The sequence below is a fragment of the Chrysemys picta genome, chromosome 15 (assembly GCF_011386835.1).
Source record: "Chrysemys picta bellii isolate R12L10 chromosome 15, ASM1138683v2, whole genome shotgun sequence".
Classification (NCBI taxonomy): domain Eukaryota; kingdom Metazoa; phylum Chordata; order Testudines; family Emydidae; genus Chrysemys; species Chrysemys picta.
The window spans coordinates 13,587,616-13,610,308 of record NC_088805.1 but is presented as its reverse complement, the minus strand read 5'-3'; the positions used below and the strand labels follow the sequence as shown (position 1 = coordinate 13,610,308).

General features: G+C 40.3%; 1 protein-coding gene across 3 annotated transcripts; it reads right to left on the bottom strand.

Annotated features, from left to right (window-relative positions):
- Positions 1 to 705: 705 nt before the first annotated feature.
- CRKL (CRK like proto-oncogene, adaptor protein) lies at positions 706 to 22,363 on the bottom strand. 3 transcript variants are annotated; one of them, XR_255385.5, is made up of 4 exons: positions 21,808 to 22,363; positions 15,738 to 16,203; positions 3,800 to 3,995; positions 706 to 2,711 (listed from the first exon to the last, which is right to left on the bottom strand). XR_255385.5 is itself a non-coding variant. In XM_005288572.5 (3 exons), exons 1-3 carry the CDS (start codon positions 22,119 to 22,121, stop codon positions 3,861 to 3,863), a joined length of 915 nt encoding a protein of 304 aa, XP_005288629.1. In that variant the 5' UTR covers positions 22,122 to 22,363; the 3' UTR covers positions 706 to 3,860. The 3 variants fall into 3 exon arrangements, 1 of the variants encoding a protein (XP_005288629.1); XR_006172487.2 differs by having other exon boundaries at positions 706 to 2,708; XM_005288572.5 differs by having other exon boundaries at positions 706 to 3,995.
- Positions 22,364 to 22,693: the final 330 nt, after the last annotated feature.

The window sequence follows — 22,693 nt, the reverse complement described above, 5'->3', positions numbered from 1 at the left end:
CGGCTCGCCAGGGTAAGCACCCTGGTGGGCAGGGCCGGTTTGGCCAATCATGGTTCCCACTGGCCGCCGTTCGCCCCTCCAGGCCGATGGGAAGCGGCAGCCAGCACATCCTGCAGCTCCCATTGGCCTGGAGCAGTGAACCTGCGGACACAGCAGGTAAACACACTGGCCCAGCCAGCCAGGGGGCTTACCCTACCTTAGTCCATGCATAGTAAACTGAACACTTAAATGTTATTGAAGAGAATAACAGTAGTTGGTTAAAAAAAAAAAAGCATTGGACAGGAATTATACTGCAGCAACACTAAAGATTAGATGCAGTATAAAATTAGCCTATCATGTCAATTCTCAGATCAGCCTTCTTCATTGTTGGGAGGGTGGGAGCATAAGGATGGGGAAAAAGGCAAATGAACAGTTGTTTCTCACATCTGGCAGGGGCAATAGTTTAAAATATATACTTGGCCCCTCCCTTGCTGAAGTTTTCCAAGATCACTGGTTTAACTTGCATGCCATAAGTTATGGCAGAATAAAGCCTCTACTAATATTAGAGAAAGCTGTACAGACCACAGAGAATGTTACAAGTTTGTTTTTATTTAGACTGTACAAACAGGGCACTAATAACACTGGCTTGATATGGGCCCAGTACTATGAAATAAGTGGAGTAAGAAAATAAAAAGGCACTAGTCTTAAAAAGAGACACTCCATGTATTCTAAGAATATAATTCATTTAATACTGTTAATTTTACAGCACAAAAAATAAAACAAGCTATGATCCCCAAAATAAACTTTAAAAGCTTGCTTATTATTGCCTGAAGTTCATGGTCTTTAAATTACATACTGGTTGTAATGTTTACACAGTGAAGACTGTCTCAAATAGAAGGCCACCTTTCCCACTGCAAAAATTTCCTTTTCCCAGAACACATTTTCATTTAAAATACAAGTAAACAGAAAATGACAACTATACAGGAACACTTCTACTGGTCCCAAAAGGCTGTCTTAGGCAGGTCTTACTTTTTCAATTGCAGATAGTGGGAGATGCTTGAAAACTTTACTATAAACAAAAAGCCCACTCATTCCCAGGATGTTAATACAATATAAAAAGTTAGGATTACAGGCACATGAAATGGCACAAAGAATGCATTTTTTTCCCTTTACAAAAATAATGTTCAGAGCCCCAACCCAAACAGGATATATTCCCTTTATTTATTCCTGCCTGATTTGTAAACAATTATGAATTGAGTTAGTGCTTATCCAGTGATGTGGACACTGACCAGTTAAAATGAAAACTGTTCTAATAGAGGCTTCAATGTATATACACATGTACACCAGAGGAAATGACAAATAGTAAACCTTCCATGATTAATAGTTGACAACTGACAAACTTGCTAGTTTGAAACCCAGACACCTACATAAAAATTAAATGTGGAACATGATCCACCTAATGCTGCATAGATTGAAGCCATCACTTGATAAAATTAAGTATATTTTATACTCCCAAAGAACAGCTATACTGACCATTATCTATCAAGGAATTTTTGAAGAGGTACTCTAAAGCAACAGACAGCACTGCAAGAAACAAGTAATCTCAAGAAACCAATCTTTGAAGGAGAAACACAAACTGATCAAATGCAGTCTATATAAAATAGTGAAGACATTTTGATGCAAGTTTACAATCAACTTAGACTGTTCAATGTGATACATTTTACTAAAAGAGGTGTTGTTTAGTATTAGACACAGGGAGGCATTTAAGTGGTCCAAAACTAGGTTCACACTTTTTAGGTATTCTTCTCTGCTTTAGAAACCACCATGTAATGCTGTGCTTTCTTGTATTGACACTGGCTGAGATTTTTGCAGACAGATGGTTTGCTTCTGTGTGGGAATCACCAGATTAGTTTAACCCAGGACATGCTTACAATGTTCCAGGAACACCGTATATCCAATGAGGGAGAGTGTAAGGAAATGCTTATTTTTGATAAAAAATAAACAATTTTCCGAATTAATCATATGTTTATGGATTTTAAAATGAAAAACCCTACACTGATGACAACTGTCAACAGCTAGGCCAGGGTCAAAATAAGATATCCTTATGGCAGACTGAGTTTAGTGCAGTTTAAGTACAAAAGTAACTTTCAGTAGTTTGAGCTTCATAATAACTTACAGTAGGGTCCAGACACAAACAGATTAACAGGGACACTCACTTTCTAGTTTCTAGAGCTGCACAACTGTTTCCATTGCAAAGGACAGTTATTGCCCACAGCACCACACACTTTTAGTCAATGCTATTCTATTTCACAGTAAGTTTGGTTGGCAGTGAAATGCTTTAAGAAGAATTTCTCCAGACTGTCAGCCATTTGATGAGCGCTACAGAATATTAATAGGTAAGCTGAGATGCTTTTCTAAAAATGAACAGTGGTTGCAAAAATTTTTTTTTTTTTTGCATGTTTCAGTGCCTTCTCTCCAAGAATTTCAAGGCACTTCAATACAGAGTTCAGAGCAACATGTGCTTAGGGCTCAACTGCCCAACATCTTTAAAAGAATACAGTTCAGACATAAGATGGAAAAAAAAATACTTTTAAGTGTTAATGTTTCACGGAAGTTCCTCTAAATGCTGAAAGCAAAGTTTGGATTTCTGCATCTTTTGCTAAGCTTGAAGGCATCTTTAATACCTAAAGTGGATAAAAGTACTTCCTCCTGCTATTTAGAGTTGTCAGCTTCTGTAGGGAAGATATAAACAGAGCCCCCCTGGGATTAAAAAAAGCATAATTTTCATATGTATTTTATTTATTAAAATGTTTCAATTAATCTTTTAAATTCATTTAAAAAGAGGCAGGCAGAAGAGGTCATGGAGTTGGGCTAATCTACACAAGTTGCTCTGTTTACCTATAAAAGTTTAAAGTGGTACAACCCCCTGATGTGGATGCAATTATACTGATAAGTTATGTCAGTATAAGGCACCTTTATCTCATTATCCCATCCCTGAAACCAGGTTGTACTAGTAAAAACTGTTTAAAAAACCCTATACTCCTCCGTAAGAGCTATACCAGTACAAAAGTCTGTGTGTAGACCAGGCTTAAGTGTTTCCCTTTTAAAGGTTGTTTCTACAGTTCTAGTGCTTACAAATCATCCAGCAACTTTTATATTTGCATTCAATAATCTGCAGAATTGGTTTTATGTATATAACAAAATGGGCTACCATTTACAATGTCAACTAAAGTTTTCTTATAAAGGTCTTCACTTCAATGGGTATTTACTTTCATCACACAAACTTTATTTCTAAATCAACAGCAAGCTTAGAGTTGTATCACAAAAACAGCCTTGTTAAAATAGCTGCTCAAAATGCACAAGAGATCCAATTATTGTCTATAAAGAGACTTGTTTTGACTATATTATCTTAGGGCAGATTTTCTCTCAAATTCAGCTCTTCCCTTCCTCAGCCACAAAACTGCAGTTTTGTTGTTTCTCTGTTGGGACAGTGATGCAAAATTTTCATATTTGATCTGAGGATTAGAACTCTCCTCCTAATGAATAAGCCAGAACATGCTGTTCCTGAAAGCCTCAAACAGGAAAGATTATTTTCTTGATCCTATTTACTATCTGCCTGTATGATTTCCGTCTTCTCCAGCTTAAGGGCCAAAATAGTTCTAGAAGTGATACTACAGTTTGGATGATGCAACTATGGTATGGTCAGCACATGACTTCAATTGTGTGCATTCCAAATGTGTATAAAAAGAACCATCAAACTGCAGCAAGCTAGACAAATGGACAGTGCTAGCAATGTGCCGTTAACAGTCGTCATCCCCACCTCAAATGATGCTTCTCGTAGCCAGAACAATGAAGCAGCAGTGTAAGCTGGGCAACAGGAATCACTCATTTTCATCTGGGTTTTGAGGGTCAATTATTTTGACGTGCGTGAAAGGGAAGAGCCCTTTTCTGCCATTGACTTCACCTTCCCACTGACCATTTATATTCATCCTTGTAACCTTCACAATGTCTCCAACCTGCATAATAAAAAAAAGTTACCACATTACAGCTGCTAGCATAAAGATATAAAATCAAACCGGGGAGAGAGAATATTGCATTTAAAGATCATAGAAAAATAGCTTATGGAGATATTAATTTCAAAGTAAATTCTCTCATAACCACAAGTTTTTCTAAGGTTGGACATTTATGTACACATTTCCCCCACCCCTGCACTTTTGTAGTTAACTAAAAAACATTTCATTTTTGATAATTTACTCATGGGGCAAATTAACTGAATTATACAAGAACAACGTGTTCCTGTCAGTCTTTCCTCTGGGAGAATGTGCAGTTTATTCTTTACTTTAGTTGTGCAACAGTATATTTAGCTTACACGTACAATTATACCTCTTTAACAATAATAGTATTAATGAAATGTGATGTCTGTATTTCAAAGGAATGTACTATTCACACTATTAAAGGTTCTAACTTTAACTAGGTCAGTGCTGTTAAACAAGGGTGAATTTCAGAGTTACAGGAAAAATCTTAATTCATTGTATGGTCAAATTATTTTAATTGCTTGAGGGGATGCAGTAGCCCTATAGAAAGCTCTAGTTTTCTAAATCAATGCTACATTTCCTGTTCAAGAGAAAAAAAATACATTTGAAACTCATTCTTTTATTAAGAGCTAGAATAAAGATTCTAGCTTTTTTCACTGTTTTCATCACTACTATTTGTTAAAGAGCAGGAGCAATGTCAAGACAATTCCTTCCCTTCCATAATGAAAATTAATAAGAACTAAGGAACTTAATGCTAAATAAGCTAGTTAGTACAGCCCCACTGATGGCAAGATATCCCTTATTTTTCAAAAATGTATAGTACCTATAGCTTAGAAAGAGCAGTGCATGAAGCAGAATACCCAGCATCTCTACTATCAACTAGCTAATATTCTTTGAAATATTCCTAATGTTTTAAATACTTCAGAACAGTCTCCCATTCCAGTAGTTCTCAAACTTTACCCCCTGCCTTCCTGTTCAGTTCATAATTACATTGCATCAATATGGGAACTGCAGCAGATGCTTACTTTAACATTTCTCTGAATGTAACATTTTAGCAGCAGCTTATACAGTTCAGTAGTGACACATGCTGCTTTTCCTTATGTTGCTATACTGAATCCAGTCTCAAGTTTTCCTGAATCAGGGCTTGGACAAATGTATCTGCTCACCTATGAAGAATTCACCACCTTCCTGAGTGAACATGGGGGCCAATACAATTATTTGTCAGAATCAAAGCTTTCATTTTAAAGAAAAGCTTCTGTTATGATTGAAGAACATTTTTTCAAAATTTTAACTGGTGCTGTCTTCCTAATTCTGCAGACACCTTCAGTGTTTGCTTCTGCTGATGTTTATAGCTCTCCCAAACAACAAAAAACAGTTTTGTCAGTTTTCCATTTTGCTTTTCAACACATTAGCAGCCATGAAATGGACAAGAATCCAGTTAATTTAACTCTGCTGCTACATGGGAAAGCAACAAGCAGCAGAGGCAAACACAGGGGTGGATATTAATTAGGGATTGGAAACCAAAAAGAATTTTGCAGGGAGTAGAGGCCATCAGCAGAATGAGCAAGGTGCAAAGTTGAGCTGCTTGAAAGAACAGTGAAACATTTCAAATGTTCTAACTTACAGGGTTTAAGTTTTTAATAGTTTAAAAAAAACATCCAAACCTGACCAGCTCTATATAGCTGGTTGAAAACTTTTTTTTTTTTTAAACAAAATGTAAATCAAAATGTAGACGATAGACTAGTTTAGTGTGGAATGGCAGAGAACACCACCCTCTACCATGCTATGGGGAGAAAGGTTTCCAGATGTTAAGTGTCACCTGCCCATCCAATGAAGAAACCGCAGCTAGATGTTACAAAGGGTGGTCACCAGGTACACAGCTTTCCCTTGGTATTTAGTATTTTTTTTAACAAGTACTTAGTAAATGTGGCATTTGTAATACTTTAAACTATGCATTCCAGTGTATCAGCAAAATCACTAAGTAAATTGTATTTGGCCCTCAGTTTGTAAAAAATCCATTTCTAGCATAGTCTGTTCTATGACTGGGGCCAAACTGTGGTATTAGACAATTTAGACCAAGTTACCTAAAATGGTTTTAATGTTTAAAACTGGTTCATCTAATTTAAAAAGGATCTGTGCCAGGATCTTTAAATTGCAGCAAGGACATTGTTTTTACAGGTTTGTATAACACTGCATGTTTATGCCAGTACACATTGCTGTTGCAGCTCTCTAGTCAAATAAGATTTTTATATCTTTTCACTGAAAGTGTCGCATATAAAGAAAATTCGTAAGTATTTTTTCACAAAGTTGAATTAGTGCCAGATGCTCTCAAGCCAGTTATTTAAATGGACCATTTGAATAAGACTACTAGGCATATTTGTATAAATGACTTGAAAGGCTATATGTGGCTGACACTCTCCCTTTAAACAAGGCTCCTTTAATAAAAGTTTAAAGTATAATTTAAGCTACCTACAGCAGCTATCTCCATGCAGCTATTATGAACATGGTACACAGTTTGATTTTCAGACTGCAACAGAAGCCACAAAGAGGGACAAGTAAATGCTGAATGTTCTTCAGAAGCAACTTCTTAAAAAAAAAAAATCTAGTAAACTGCTCTTTACATAGATATTTAAGTAAGCTTTATGCTGTACATAAAAACGACAAGTTTTTCAACCCCTCCCTGCTGCTTTTAAGGGGAAATACCATAATATATCGTAAGAGACGCAAGAACACAGTTTAAAATAAGTTTAAACTAGCCAATCTTTCAAAAGAAATCAAAATCTCCCATCAACTGTTGAGTATGGGCCATCCACCCTGATGGAATTGGCATCCTTAGCACTACAACAAGTAATTTTTGCTCTGTTGACATTCACACCTTCTTGTCAACTGTAGGTGGATGTGTCCCATTCCCCTGATCAAATCATTGACACCCCCCCCCAACTTGGTAAGGCAACTCATCTTTTCTTGTGCTGTATATTTATGCTTGCCTACTGTAATTTTCACTCCATACATCTGAAGAAGTGAGTCACAGCCCACAAAGGTTTATGCTCTAATAAATTTGTTAGTCTTTAAGGTTCCACAAGACTCTTTATTGTTGTTCTTCAAAATGTTCTCACTTAAATCCATTTCTTTCTCCCCGTTTAAAACAACTATTATTGGGAGAAATGCAATTGTACATTCAATAGTGTCTCTGTTTAAACAGAGTTTCAGGTAACAGTAGTTTGCTGGAAACATTCAGCAACTATCATTAGGACTCAAGAGTACGGTGGTTGGGGACTGGTGAAGCATTTCCTATTTCTGCTCTGTTCAAATTTTCTGCAAGTCAGTTGAAAGCAACTTGCTGTTGTAGTACTTCATTTCCACCTTGTGTGTTTCTCTGATTTAACAGACTGAATTTATTGTACTCCAAGTATGTGTACAGCATTTAGAACATTAGACAACAAAACCATATCAGACTAGACTAACAATTTAGGGACTCAAGGTTCTCCTACTCTCCACAGAAGAGAGACCTACCTCACCCTTACATAAGCTTTCTCAGATAGAGATGCCTTACTGCGGGCCCTGAAGGTCAAATCCCCACCAGCTAGGAAGAAAATTGAAGAATTCCAGATTTTTACTAAAAAATTCCTGTCTCCACCTCCAGGATGTTTTAATTTAGGACTAATAGTTTGACAGCACTTTGGCTGATCAACTAGTGGAACACGCTAAGATTTAAACCATATATGGCTTTACCAACCATCATCAGCCCCATTTTAATTGCTCCTAGAATTGAGCTGGAAACCAGTACACATTATGGAGCAAAAGGTATATGCAGCAGAAGCTAGGGATGTAAATATCAGTTTAAAAAGTTAATCGGTTAAATGATTAAAATTATATAGTTTAACCAGTTAACCAAGGTAGCTGCAGGCGCCCCCACTCCCTCCCAAGACAGGGACACCAGGGTTAACAGTTAACATTGGTCAACTGGTAAGCCTAATGCTTACCGTAACAGTTGAACCTTTTACATCCGTAGCAGAAGCATATGCATCTGCATTAGCTGGAGTTTGGCTGGTTTTTAGCCCCACCATAATCGAATTTTGGATATGACAAATACCTATTACTCACTGAACAGTGACAACACTCTAAACAACAAACTATTCCCTCCCCTCCCCCCGTGACTTTTTCCAGAAAGGAAGATTAGAGACAAAATTGTCACACTCAGCACCAGGAGACTACTACTTAAGTACTGGCCTAAAATGTATGTTTAGAAGCTGACAATCTACATAAATAAAAGGACCTAATGGCATGGTGCTAGATTTAAATAACCTATCAGAGCATAGTTCTAAAATGCAGATTCTGGACCCAAATTGCATCATAGATTACCAAAGCTTCAGTGGTTAAAATCATGTGAGATGTTGCATTTGCCCCCATGCCCTAAAACCAACCAATTCAATTTGAATCAGGTGAATCTTATCCATGAAGTAGTAAAACTCCTCAACAAGAAAATAGTCAACCAAATTTGAGCGCTGACAGCAAGGTGAATCCATTTTACCAATCTCCCAGAATATTTATCCATATACAATACAGAAGAACGCCACACCACCAATCACCTTTATTGCTTTGTCTGACTTAAAAAAAAAATCTTATATTAAATCAGATTCAGAATGTTATTTCTGCTATCTTGCAATAAAGGGCTGCTTAGTAGAGGAGTATTTAGTGTGTAAAATATGATACTGCTAGTTCACCTTAAGTTTTCCAAACACATGCTTTACAGCAAAGTTAATTTAACATGGATTTACTCCAAGGAAAAGTTCTAGTAGCCACAAGTTTTCTACCAAAACATGAACGTTTCCTGCTCTTGAATACATTTCTGCTGAGCAGCACAGAGAGAAAAGGCTTTAGAAGAGTGGATGTAGAAACGATGCACCAGAACTCACCACATATTTCTAAAGGTGTTTAACAGTTATAATTAGTCAGCAGAGTCTTCTTTAATTGGAAGCTTCTGAACAACCTCTCATACTATATCTACAAAAGTAAAGCAGTTTCCTTGAGAAGATTTTATGAAAAAGGATGCTGAAACAAGATTCTGAGCAGACATGTTAATACTGTCAATGTCAAGACAGTGTGGGTTGTATTTTAGGTTGAGGAGTTTTATATTTTGTTTGAGAATTTATGAATCAACTACTTCCTATATCTGATTAGTCAGCATACTGAAATTGATTTAAGACCAAATATTTGTGGAAAAATAAAGTCAACAATGGCAAATTATAGAGGTGTTAAGAAGTTCCCATGCTCTTCTGAATAGAAACACACTAGAGAACAGAATATTTGATCAGAAAGTATTTTAAGCCACCACTAAGGACTGTCATAATTAAAGCCTGGGAGAGAGGGGGAGTGGAGGCAGTCAGGAGAATGAGCAAGGTTCAGAATACAGCTTAACCACAGGATAGTCAGAAACCCTGGGGGGTACTTTTCCCAGCTCTGCCACAAACTTCTTTTATGACCTGGACAAGTCAACTTCAAGACCTCATTATCCCAATTCATGAAAAAGGGCAATGCTTAGTTAGCCTCAAAACATCTCGGCGATAACTTCATCTGCAAAGCATGTTAATACCTTTGGAGGGAGGAGTAAAATATTAGACTCTTGAAATGAGTAATTCTTTAGAGGTGCAGCCATTTAGTCCCCACCCAATGATAAAATTGGAATGTATTTTAAATTACGTTCCAGTTACAGCATGAATTCAAAGCCCCAGGAAATATAGCTTTTGAAGTATGCTAGTCAAAGTGTTACTCATGTACCCTAGACTCTTCTATACCTGTGTCTTCCATTTGGAACTGATTCATGTATCAGAAGAAGAAGAAGTTTGGTGCATGTCATTTTAGTTATAGAAAAATATAAGATTGCATCCAAGTGAATTTTACAGCTACTCATTAACAATTTCATGAAGACACAAGTGATGGATGTTTGGTGACAGGATTGACCATGGAACACAAGAGATGCAAATCATAACTGTAAATCAGTGCTTCACTGGTAGCTGACTAGTGAATAGCGGTCAGAAATAATCAAATGGCTGTTTGGAATTGATCTGGAGTTGGTAATCTCATTCCAATTGCTAACAGACAGGTGTCTGCCTCACAACTGGTATTTTTGCTGGCAGAATCACTGGTGATGTACAATACTGAATGGACCATGAAGATTTGGCTACCCATTCAAAACCAGGCTGAGGCACAATGTAGGGTTGAGAAGAGTTCCGAGGTCCAACTGAACCAGGAAAATAGTGGCTGGGGCTAGACCGCTGCAGTGAAAAGAGGTACAATCAGCAGCAAAGTCCAGCTACGTGGAAGGAAGAAGCTGGTACTATGTAGCGGTGGCAGTCATGCTAGGTCACTAGGGGCAGCAGAAGGGAGGAAGGGAAGGGTGTCATTGGGAGATTAAAGGAGTCAACAGTAGGGAAATTATGCAGATATTTTCAGGTTACATTGGGTGCCAAAGCTAAGGGATAGCAGAGGATGGCAGAGAAATGAGATACCCAGGCCAAAGAATCTAGCCACTCAGACCAGGGGGCAAGACGGTCATCCATTGAAGTCTCTTTACACCAAGTAAGACGACCCAATTGTCATACAGAGGCCTAAAAACTACATCCTGCAGGAACAGGATTCCCCCAGTGCAGGGACTGAGGAAGACACCATACGGCTATTTTCCAAGGAACTCTTTGCAATCCCAGTATAGGGATTGCAGAATTGCTGTGGTGTACAGACAGCTGGGGACAGGCTGCCCTGGAGTGATAGGTGCAAAGGTGGCTTAGAGACCCCTTAGATTCCCCATCTCTTCTGAGGCACAGCATAGAATTTCAACCAGCGTCTCCAGCACACCTACATCAAGAAGGGAGGGGAAAATGAAGAGACTCCCAATAGAGCTAGATTAAAAATCTCATCCAGAAAAAGCTCTAGCAATAAGCCAACAGCTTTGACAAAGGTACTGAAGTGAGGACTTCATACACCTCATCTAATATGGAGACTGGATCAAAAAAATTGGTGCCAGGATTCCTATGAGTAATATATGATGGCTGTTGGACTTGTCCTGGTGGTAAACTCTCAAAATAAACACTTGGAACTTGTGTGTACACGTGTGTAGCTTCAATATTAGGTAAACAGATGATGTAGATGTGATGTTTAAAATATTAAGCATTTTAAATATCTTTACTTGCACTATTTTCTTGCACAAAGGAAATTTATCACTGCTGTATGAATGTTGAAACATTAATGAGAAAAGTAGCCTAATTTTTGCCACTCACAGTTTTGTACATCATCATCAGGGGAATCTAACTACTGGCACATTTTGTCCTACTTGTGCCTCAATTTTCCTTAACTATTAATTGTTTTCTTTGTAACCTAATTGTAACACGCCCAAGAGAGAGTCTAGAAGTCAGTTATATAATTAAGGTCAACAGATATCTATTTTGGTGAAATAAATACTTCAGTGACATACTCAAAACTTTTCCACAGCTATACATTTGGAATCAAATGCCAGCTGAAAAATGAAGTAAGCCACTTTTAAGCTGGTTATAAAGTAGGACTTGAAAAGCTGCCCTCTGCAGTGAACAGGAATCTTTCCTAGGCAAATGCCATCAAGTTCTGCAAAATTTAAGCTTTCGTTTAAAAAAACAAAAAAAAACCCACCCCTATATAGGGAACTAACTCTTGTGATTGCAAAGAATCTTCCTAATGTAAACAGTGTTAACCAATCCAGTGATGTCTCTCTTCAGAATTAAGATGACATTACCACTCAAAGAGTTCTGGATGATGCTACTGCTACACTGGGGCTGCTACTGCTTTGGAGGACCCTGTTGGGTGGGAGGCTTTTGTTAGTACCCCAAGGGTGGATGCCACTCACAGAGGGCACGGTATTAGGCTACCCCCACCACCACCACGGGACTCTGCCACGTTAGCAGGTCCTCACTCTAATGCACAAAAAGAGCTTTCTGCTTGGGTTGCAGGAGGACCAGCACAAACTCAAGAGCCCTCTTCTGACATGGTAGGTAAGGGCCTCCTTATTCCTTAGGCAGCAGTTCCATTTCTGTGGTGGGCTGAGGTCAGTCCAGTTCAGGACATGGAAACATCAGCTCTGAGTGTGGTTGATAGCATACATTTTATTTAAGGGGCTACCCAGCACTAACTGATCCAACAAGGGTATTTGGTACCATTAGCTTGATGGTAGAGAATTCAGTCAGGGAAGACCAAGCAATGGAGACACCCAACCAACAGGAGACTGGGCAGGAGGGAGCACCAGCTTTGGGTACTGGTGTATTTTGGCACAGTCGGAGGGCTTAGACCTCAGACTAGCAGGTGTCAAGTAAGTTTTTCAAGTACTGATTATAAGATCATGTAAATTTAAAACAACCATTAGAAAGCCATGAAATCCACAATATTGGGAAACCTAAGGTAGACTCCACTCAATATTGTAGTGAAAATGATAGCAGCAATCTCTGCTCTTGTGGAACTAATAAACTCCATTCAATTGTCAGGACTCCTGTGGAGTTTTTGAAGTTTGCGGTATTCCTTTCTAATTTCCCCCAAAAGAAAAGGTGGAAGGAGAAAATATCCCTAAAATCTAGGTGCAGCACTTTAGTCCTGCCAAGTGCAGGATGTCCCCTACCCCCAAATTCCATCCACCAGAGCTTTTGAAAGTATGTGTGGATTTTTTTTTGGGGGGGGGGGGGGGGGGGAGGGAGAGATTCTTTTGGCTAAAACATAAGACTGAGGATAATAAAGTTTGGGCTCTATGCATAGTTCTCCCACCGAATTCCTATATATCCATGGGTCTGTTTAAAAGCATCTGGCAGTCAGGACCTGGCCTGCAGGCTGCCTATTGACTACTATTGCATTAAGCTATGACCTTACAGGGACTATTATTTAGTTTATTGATATTAAACCTCTGCCTCTTCAAGGCCCTACATGTTTGGTCAGTGATTCAGAGGTCCACCTAGGTCCTAGGGAAGTAGAATGAAGACCACAAAATAATTCCTTGGTAAGTATATCAGGAAACACTGGAAAAGATAGTATAGGAGCTGCTGAAATTCTGTATGTAGATGTATGGAAGAGCTGCAGCCACTGTGACTATGAACAGAAGTGAGCAGCCCTTCCTAACTTTACTTCAGAGGTCCCCAAGAAGACACCACGTGACCCACAATATCAATTCTTAGCTAAAACTGATGATTGGGCAGAAAGACATCTCCCTTCCCAAAGAATTGACAAGGCAGAAGCAATGAAAGCATGCAAAGGAAGAAATCTGATCTTCTTGATCAGACTCCAGATATTTGGAGGTTAACAATCCAACCCCATATATTGGTTGGAGGCAATTCCATAGGAGCAGTGGTGAGAGTCTGAAGTGACCACATAACTAGAATTATGGAATAGAAAATTTAAAGAATATTTGGGCAAGTTATTGCTCCAAACAGTTTTGCCCATAAGCAGGTTCTCCCAACCCCTCCTTTTGGCGCTTCCATGGCATGCTCTTCCCACCCCAAACTAAGCCTCTTGCCTTGGTTTCAGAAGCATGAATAGCTCAGCATGATGCAACTGTATATTGAACATGGCATTCAAAAATTGTTGCCTATATTATTTGCACAAATATGTTAATGTTGGCTTCTTGCAAATAGTGGGCCAATGGCTTCCCCCACTCCTAGAGTAAAATCTTTTGGTGCATTTTAATCTTTAGTCCCCCACAAGGAGACACCAAGAATTCCCCCCCCCCCCCCAGTTAAGGTCCAATTTTTGACCCTGACAGTGTCACTTTATGCAGGAGGGACATTTAAATGAAGAAAAGCTAGGAAAATTGTTAGCATTATTTTAAAAAGGTATATACAATTGCTGGGTCTGTAGACATGAGGCATCTGCTTTAACAGCCTTAGCTACGGAGAGGTTTTTGAAGCAGAACACTAATGAAGGTTCAGAAGAGTCTCCTTATGGAGAGCAATACTTAATAAAAAGTTTACTTACCTAAGAAGCCATACATACAGTATCTTTGCTTGCTCTCTTTCTTGCATTTTCTCCCTTATCTCCCCACTCCCTGCTGACAGCAAGTGAGCCATAGCTAAACAGCACTTCATTCAGCACTGCATTCTGTCACAATCCACTGCTGCCAGCAACATTTAGTGGATATGTTTTTTAGCTTCATTCACATGGGATGTCACTCAAAAATGGGAACTATGTTTAACTTCAGACAATGTGGTGTGGCCAGCCAGCATTGATACCAAATTGTGTTAGAACCATGTCTAACACGGTTTGTCCCTTTTCAGTTTTTTAAACTAGTTTAGCTATAACCATGCTTAAACATGGCTCCCCAAACTCTATTTAGGGGCTACAAAGCATAGCCATAAGTCATTTGTTCAACACACCATCCCCAAAATATTAGTTCTAGTGTTGAGCTCTGGAAAAGCAGCAATAGATGTTGCAACTAGAAGTTTTTGTTAAGATACAGGAACACATTAGGGTTCCAACACAAGAAACTTAAAGGGGCTACACTACTGCCTTGTTCTAAATTAAAATTTTAAGATGCACAAGTAAAATTTTCAAAAATGCTCAAGTGACGTAGGTGCTTATATTCCATTTTAAAAAGTGATTCAGGCACTTAGGAAGTTAAGTATCGCTGAAAGTTGATGGGAATTAAGATGTTTTTGAGAATTTTACTCCTTGTCTACCCTGATAGCCCTCAGTGCCCAGTTACTAACGTAGCTGTTCAGATGCAAACTTGTAGTAGAGACAGGGTAAGCTATTATAAGCCATGATTTTAACTGGTGCAACTTACATCAGTTTCAAGCACTATTATTTTTCATGAGTGCAAATAGGCAAAACTGCTATCTATACTAGGAGTCTGCATTGATGCAGCTACACCAGTGGCTGTAATCAGGGCAAATCCCCAATGCAGACAAGGCCTAAAGTTCACATGTCCCAGAACCAAACTAATTCATCCAAAAAGTCAAGATTCAGTTAGAATACGACCAAAGGCCACACCAAATATTATAGGATCACCATACAGGCCAATGGAAATTCAAGCATAAAACACGAATTATATAGCTGGGCTAGTACAGTAGCAATGAACAGATGTCATATAAAGATATGAGCAGGAGAAAAGCATATGAGGCATACTGTCCACCACCCACATATAGCTGACAACATTATTAATTATCTCTGGAGGATGCTATAACTAGTTCTCCTAACCAGGACCATTAGTGTGGTCCTCCAGGATTCCCCCTGCAAAACAAAGCTCAAATGAACAACATCCATAGTTCAAGTGCAGGAGAATAGCCAAGCCAGCCAGATTATCATTTCCTTTGCCACTGACAGAGGTGATGGACCCACATGTTTCTGGGGCAGGGTGTGTCCATCCCATTATTCTTACAAACACAACCTAGTAAACAATTCATATTATGGAAAAAGAAAAGCAAGTAATAGTCTGAATTTGATACATCTTTTATATGTGCTCTAGTCCCTTTCTAAAGGGAAGTGGTATGGGTGAAGCAATTATTTTTGTAGAGCTGTTATGGTATGAAGAAAGACCTTGTTCTCTCAGTTACTTGAGTTAGAGAGTCAGGCAAAGCCCAATCTACTCAAGACAGCCACACAAATGAATGACTCAAATGAATTACATAATCAGGTTGCCACCATTTCAACTAAGTTGTGCTCTTATTTTATTAAATTAACTACTGAAAATGTTAGAGACATAGAACTTGAGAAAAATCTTACCTCTAATGCCAAGGCAGTCTTGTCATAAGCACATGGTACTCTTTTTTGAATAGCTTTGGCATAGACCGGTCCATTCTGTGTTGATGGCAGAGGGTTGATCACTGCTCCAGGTGTACTAGATACAGAGGGAAGGGGACTTGTGGTCTGAGGTTGAGCATAAGCATGGGCAGGTTCTGGAATACCATAGCTGTTGGAATTCCTGTTCCCATGTTTCCCATGAGGGGACGACCTGACCAACTTCTCTACATAAGGAACCGGGATCATCCCAACACGACCATCTTTGTTTCTGGCACTCCACCACTGGTCTTCAGGCTTCTCTACAATTACCAGTATCTCACCCTTTTTAAATGGCAGATCTTCAGCATCATTCCCAAGAAAGTCATAGAGAGTCCGAACATATTCCAAATTTTCTTCTGCAGTGGGAATTGTAGGGGCTGATCCAGATCCCATTGGTGGACTTGGATACCTGAGTATTTAAAAAAAAACAAAAACAAAAACAAACCACTTTTAATAGTAGATATTTACCTTACTCTATATACTGGGTAACAAAATTTACTCTATCGTTTCTTACAGTAGAATATTCATTAACATTAAAGAGATACTAAGAAATTCAGCTGTCACAAGATTGCTTCAAAGTGCTATCAAACTGGTATTTAGTACAACTAGTGCTTACTTGAAGTCTCTAACTAAACAATGAGCTAAAGCCCATACTGTGTAATCTCTTAAGAACTCATTTTAAAAAGTTATAAATTTGTTCATGGAGGATGGAGAAAAATGGGTGCCGGATACATATTTTATCTTACTGATTCAATACAGCAAGGTACTTCTTTATTATTTGAATTACCTTAGCATCTAGAAGTCCTAGACACTGTGCTACGCACTATACAAACACAGCACAAAAAGACATGCCCTGCTACAAAGGCTTACAATCTAAGTATAAGAGAAGAGACAACAGATGGATATTGTCAAGTTTTTCATAGGCATCACAGCAAAGAAGATTTGAATAATGAGGTAGTTTCACAGAAGCGGCAGCATGGGAGAAAGCACAAAGGCGTTTGAAAATTTAACAGGTAGTGGAGGCTCGCCTCACAGGACAGAGGCAGGCATCCACAACTTGATATTGAATGAGAGAGGATAGGTAGGGTAGAGATCGACTGTGAATGGCCTTGAAAGTGAATACGAGCAGTTTACATTTGTCATGAGAGAAAGGGAAGCCAGTGGTCAAAGAGACAGACTTGAAAAATTAATTTACGGCAGCATTCTGAATGTCTACGAGCAAAGCAAGATAGCATTTACCAGGGCCAGAGAAGAGGATATTGCAGTAATCGAGATACAAGATGATGAGAACTTGGAAGAGAGTTTTAGATGTGTGGATAGATAGGAAGGTTGTATCTTAGAGATGTTATGTAGAAAGAATATGCAAGATTTAGATATAGTCGTTATGTGAGGACCCAGAGAAGTCAGAGTTGAAGATGACACCCAGGTTACAGGCCTAAGCAACAGGCAGATGGTGTTATCCACAGTGATCAAGAAAAGAGGCAACAGGAAGAGTTTGGGAGAAAAGATTAAGAGCTCTGTTTTAACTATGTTTAGCTTGAACTGGCAGCTGGACATCCATGAGGTGGTGTCAGAAAGACAGGACAAGATTTTAGTTTGGACAGAAGGTGACATGTCTGGAGTAGAGAGTTAGATCTGTCAGTCATCAGTATAAAGATGGTAGCTGAACTTGTGTTTGTGGATGTAATTACCCAGAGATAAAATGGTGAAGAATTAAATGGGATTAAAACCCACTGTAAAATAGTCTTAGTTTGCTGGGTAACTAGATAAACAGTCCTTACAAAAAAGCAAATTTAAGACTTCAGCATGCATTCCTCTTTTTACACATACAATAATCCTATAGTGCAAGGTTTGAAAAATCCACTCCTCCATGACAAAGTGGCAGCTTCCCTGGGCACGTATGGTGATCTAGTGTCAGTTTCTACAGAATTTAAGTTCTTATTTTAAAATGAAAGTTTCTAGTGCATATGGTTGCAGACACTAATCTTGCCTTTCTGACTGCTGCTTTAGAATTTTTCTTAACTGAATGAAATTAAAAAGCCTGTTCAGATTATTGCTATTATGCAGAACCCTGTATGCAGCACGGAAACAGTCAAGAGTCATGTCAGTTTTGTACTGTTACTGCATGGGAAAGAGATGAGCAGAGGCAGGCAGTGGAGTTATTCAGGAGGACCCAAAATACAAAGAAAAGTAGTGGAGTGTTTCCAATGCCCTTGCAGCAGAAGACAACCCAAGGCATAACTGCTACTTCAACTGCCCTAGCTTCACTCCTTAGTACAGGGGTTCTCAAACTGGGGGTCGGGACCCCTCAGGGGGTCATGAGGTTATTACATGGGGGGGGGGTCGTGAGCGGTCAGCCTCCACCCCAAACGCCACTTTGCCTCCAGCATTTATAATGGTGTTAAATATGTAAAGAAGTGTTTTTAATTTAAAAAGGGGGGTCACACACAGGCAAACGCCACTTTGCCTCCAGCATTTATAATGGTGTTAAATATGTAAAGAAGTGTTTTTAATTTAAAAAGGGGGGTCACACACAGAGGCTTGCTATGTGAAAGGGGTCACCAGTACAAAAGTTTGAGAACCACTGCCTTAGTACTTCAGAAACAGCAAGAAAACGGTATTTAAAAATAAGCTCCCAGTAGCCTAGAACAGTGATTTCGTCACAGTAAAAATAATCTGTATAACACACACACACTTTATTTTGGTACTCAGCAATTGTCCCATTCTTAAAAAAAATTGAAAAGTATACTAAAATTGAGAACATAAATGTACCCCATTTAGGTCATTTCATTACTATACCTTCACACTTTGAGAACACTTCACAATCACACCTCACTGCAGCCAATGCTAGTGTTTCTTTTGCATTAGCATTTTGCCCATCATTGATCTAGCACGGGTGCACCACCAACTGTGGTAGTAACAGGGGAAGCACTAATGTAGGCCAGAAATAGATTTACCATGTTGGCTAACCCACAATGATAAGAACTTCTATGACTAGTCCATATTAATGCTTCCACTATTGCAGCTGCATTGCTGTTATACCAACAGTGGGAAAAGTGCTGTAAAATACCGTACACAGAATAAAGAACAAGTTTACTGATAAACTTGTCAATGGTTAACCCATAACATTCCGGGGGGGAAAAAAAAGCATCAAGACTACCCATCAATTTAACAAGCTATTCAGGAAAAAAATATACGGAACAATACTGGTTTAAAATGAACTTCTACTGAAGTCAGAAAGGACAAAAAGAAAAAATACAATACTCTCAGAAAGCATATTGTCAAGAGCAAGAGCCCAGGTACTCGCAATTGCAGTCAAAACTTGCATCTGATTCAAAGCACAAGTAACCAATAAACAGCTCAGAATAAACAGTTCACTTAAGTGAATATAACTTACTCTTAAATGCAAAAATGCTCCTCCACATTAAGTATTTTTCAGATGAGGGTTGAGCTGATCACTAAGTATGCAACAAGCAGTTTTTTACATTATTCATTTTAAAAAAAAGGATGAATAGTATCTTCAAAACATGAGAACCCCGGAATAAGATATTCCACTGAAAAAAATTATACCAATGAATTTACAAGGAGGGAAAAATTAATATTATCATGTACTTCCAAGACCATGCAACTGGCTAGTCACACTGCTATCTGAGTCCTGCCCATATTCTAGCATATTACAAGAACACAATTTGAGAAATGCTGCAGTTGATAAAAATTGACAGGTTTCAGAGTAGCAGCCGTGTTAGTCTGTATCCGCAAAAAGACCAGGAGTACTTGTGGCACCTTAGAAACTAAAATTTATTAGAGCATAAGCTTTTGTGGGCTACAGCCCACTAAAAATTGGTTCCCACCCCATCATCTCTTTAAAGAGAACTTTTGGACCCTACCATCATGTCACTGAATTTCTACAGCTGTCAATTTTTAACATGAAGGCTTAATTAGGGTAACAAATTTAGAAAGTTTTGTTTATAGCGTATTTCCTCCTCCTAATCAATCCCATTTGTAGTATTACAGCTACTGCTAGGAAGCATGTCAGTTTGCGTTAACTTAGAGCCCAATTCTGCATTCTTTATGCTGGCAGAATTCCAATTGATTTCTATAGTTTTGCCTGCATACTGGGTATGTTCACTGAACTAAATCATCCCTATATGCTCAAGGCCAATAAAAAGATGGCAAATGAGCAGGTTTGCCTAGGATCAAGTTAGATGGCACCAAGGCCTCAAATGGGTAAAGAAACCAAATTATATCACATGACTGAATAGAGGCTTCTAGGAAAGCAATGCAGCATCCAAGTGGAGAAGAATTAAGATAAGCAAAAGGACTGTGAAGGAATATCTGCAATGAGCCACAACCCTCCATTGATTGGCAGTCTGAGATACCAGGCAGTCCTGCTCAACTGCTCCTGCAAATGGGTAAGAGCACCTGTTAATTACTGAGCAGCTGTCTTTCCTGCCAAAGCATGATCATCACTACTGAACATTTTCTAGCATTTAGTTTTAAAAATACCAAGTGATGCTGTTTCCACCAGGTCCCAGGCAAAACTATTCCACTGCTTATCTGGAAGCTTTTCATGACAGCTCAAATTTTTCTACTCGGTAGAATTTTTTGACAAGCCTATTTGACCCTTAGTCATGGAATGCAAAACTAAGTTTGGAGCTAAATTTAAATTAAGAATCAGTTTAGCTGAAAAAGTTCTTTAAAAGACTGGTGTCACTAATAGGGAGACCTTAAACCACCTAAATAAATCAAGTGAGCTAAATCTGGATTTTAAATACCATTTTGTTTGGCTTTCTAGTATTTTATTTTCATTTCATATAACAACTCAATAGTAGCTGTTTGTGCAGAATTCCAAAGATCTCAAAGCAGGGTGCTGAGAAAGACTTTATAAATTAAGGATAAAGTTCAATCATTTTCTAATGTGGTTTAGTGACAAAGGCAAGTAGGGTCCTGTGCTGGATACAGGACAAAGCATGAGCTGGCTGCAGAATGATTAATTTCTTTAGTTCATATTCTATAACAGCATTTCCCAAAGTATGGGGCATGTAAGATACTTACGCCTTTAACATCAGATAGTGGAACTATGGGAGAATGCATATTTTATTTTATTGAAGGGAAGTGGGAGGGTCTCAGCTTTTAAGAGTTTAGGAAATGCTATCCTAGATACATCTCTACCACAACATAACGTGACCAGATATAACATGAATTTGGATATAACGCAGCAAAGCAGTGCTCTGGGGGGCGGGGCTGCGCACTCTGGTGGATCAAAGCAAGTTCGATATAACATGGTTTCACCTATAGCGCAGTAAGATTTTTTGGCTCCTGAGGACAGCGTTATATTGTGGTAGAGGTGTACTAATGAAGAGTAAAATCAGTGAGTACACCATAGTCCAACTGAGTCTGTGCATGGGTTCTAAGTAGTTTAAATTATTTTTTTTTTTTTAAATTAATGGAGATAGCCTATCTCCTAGAACTGGAAGAGGCCTTGAAAGGTCATTGAGTCCAACCCCCTGCCTTCACTAGCAGGACCAAGTACTAATTTTTGCCCCAGATCCTTAAGTGGCCCCTTCAAGGATTGAACTCACAACCCTGAACTCACAACCCTGGGTTTAGCAGGCCAATGCTCAAACCACTGAGCTATCCCTCCCCCCACTTGTAGTTATACAGGTCTGTTCTCATTCATACCAGCACGAGGCATAGGAGTAAGAAGGAATAGGGCCCCAAGCACAAACTTCAGAGCGTACCACCTCTGCTGGATCTGAGGCAGGGAAGCACAGTCCCCAACTGCACAGACGAGCAGAGGGATGGCACCTAAGTACAGTCACTCAGAGAACAGGCTGGTTACAACATACGGCCACTCCCTCACTCAAGGCAATTGCAATCACGAAGGTGAAGGGGGCACAGCGCCTTTGCACGAGCGATCCCGAGGCGCTGCGGCCATACGAGCATTAGGGCGGCCCATGAACACTACATGGATACAGTCCCCGGGCGAGGGCTCGGCGAAGGTGGCACGTACCTGGGCGCGGGCTCGATGAGGGTGGTGGTGTCCAGGTAGTGGATCTTGTAGAACTCCAGCAGCGCCGACAAGTGCTCGAACTCCTGGTCGCCGATCTTGAAGCGGCGGCTGGGCAGCGAGTTGATGATGTAGTGGGAGACCCGCGAGTTCTCGGACACCGACAGCACGTAGTCCCCCGGGCAGGTGGACGAGTCCCGCACCAGGAACATGCCGTGCCGCTGCCCCTGCAGCCGCGTCTGCGCCTCCGCCCGCGACAGCGGGCCCACGTACCAGCTGGAGCGGTCCGACGAGTCGAAGCGAGCGGCCGAGGACATGGCAACGGGCGGGGGAGCCCGAAGGCCCGGCCAGAGAGAGAAAGGCCTGGTCGGGGAAAACCAAGCGACGGGAAGCCCGGGCGGGAGAACTACGGGCACGGCCGGGGCAGGAATCCCTGTGACCGGGGAGGCGGAGGCCCAGAGAGCGGCCGGGGTGGGGCGGGAGCGGCGGTCGGGCCCCTGCTTCTCTCAGCGGCGGGGCGTACGGGACATCCTTCCCGCCTCGCTCTCCGGCCGGCAGCGGGGCCCGGGGGCGCGCAGAGCGGCGGCGGACGCAGCCAGGCCCAGGGCGCCGGCAAGGGGCGGCTGCTGTGCCAGCTCCGCAGTGAGGAAGCGAAAAACGCTCGGCTCGCGCTTTATCCTACGGGCTCCTGTCCCCAGAGCCAACGCCAAAATGGCGGCCTGGGCCGGCCGAGGGAGGGAGGCTTCCGAGAACCCGCCCCCGCGCAGGCGCTCTCCGCGCCTGGGCTCGCGCCCCCAGGGGCAGGGTGCAGCCTGCTGCTCCCCCCATTGGCGGCATATCAGGGCAGAGTGAGCCGGTTCGGAGATGCGGTGCCTGACGCGGAGCAGCC

Coding starts and splice junctions, on each gene's coding strand:
- CRKL (XM_005288572.5), bottom strand. CDS start 22,121: ATGTCCTCGGCCGCTCGCTTCGACTCGTCGGACCGCTCCAGCTGGTAC. Junction 16,204..21,807: donor CTCATCGAGCCCGCGCCCAG/GTACGTGCCACC, acceptor TTAAATACTCAG/GTATCCAAGTCCACCAATGG. Junction 3,996..15,737: donor AGACTGCCTTGGCATTAGAG/GTAAGATTTTTC, acceptor TTTATTATGCAG/GTTGGAGACATTGTGAAGGT.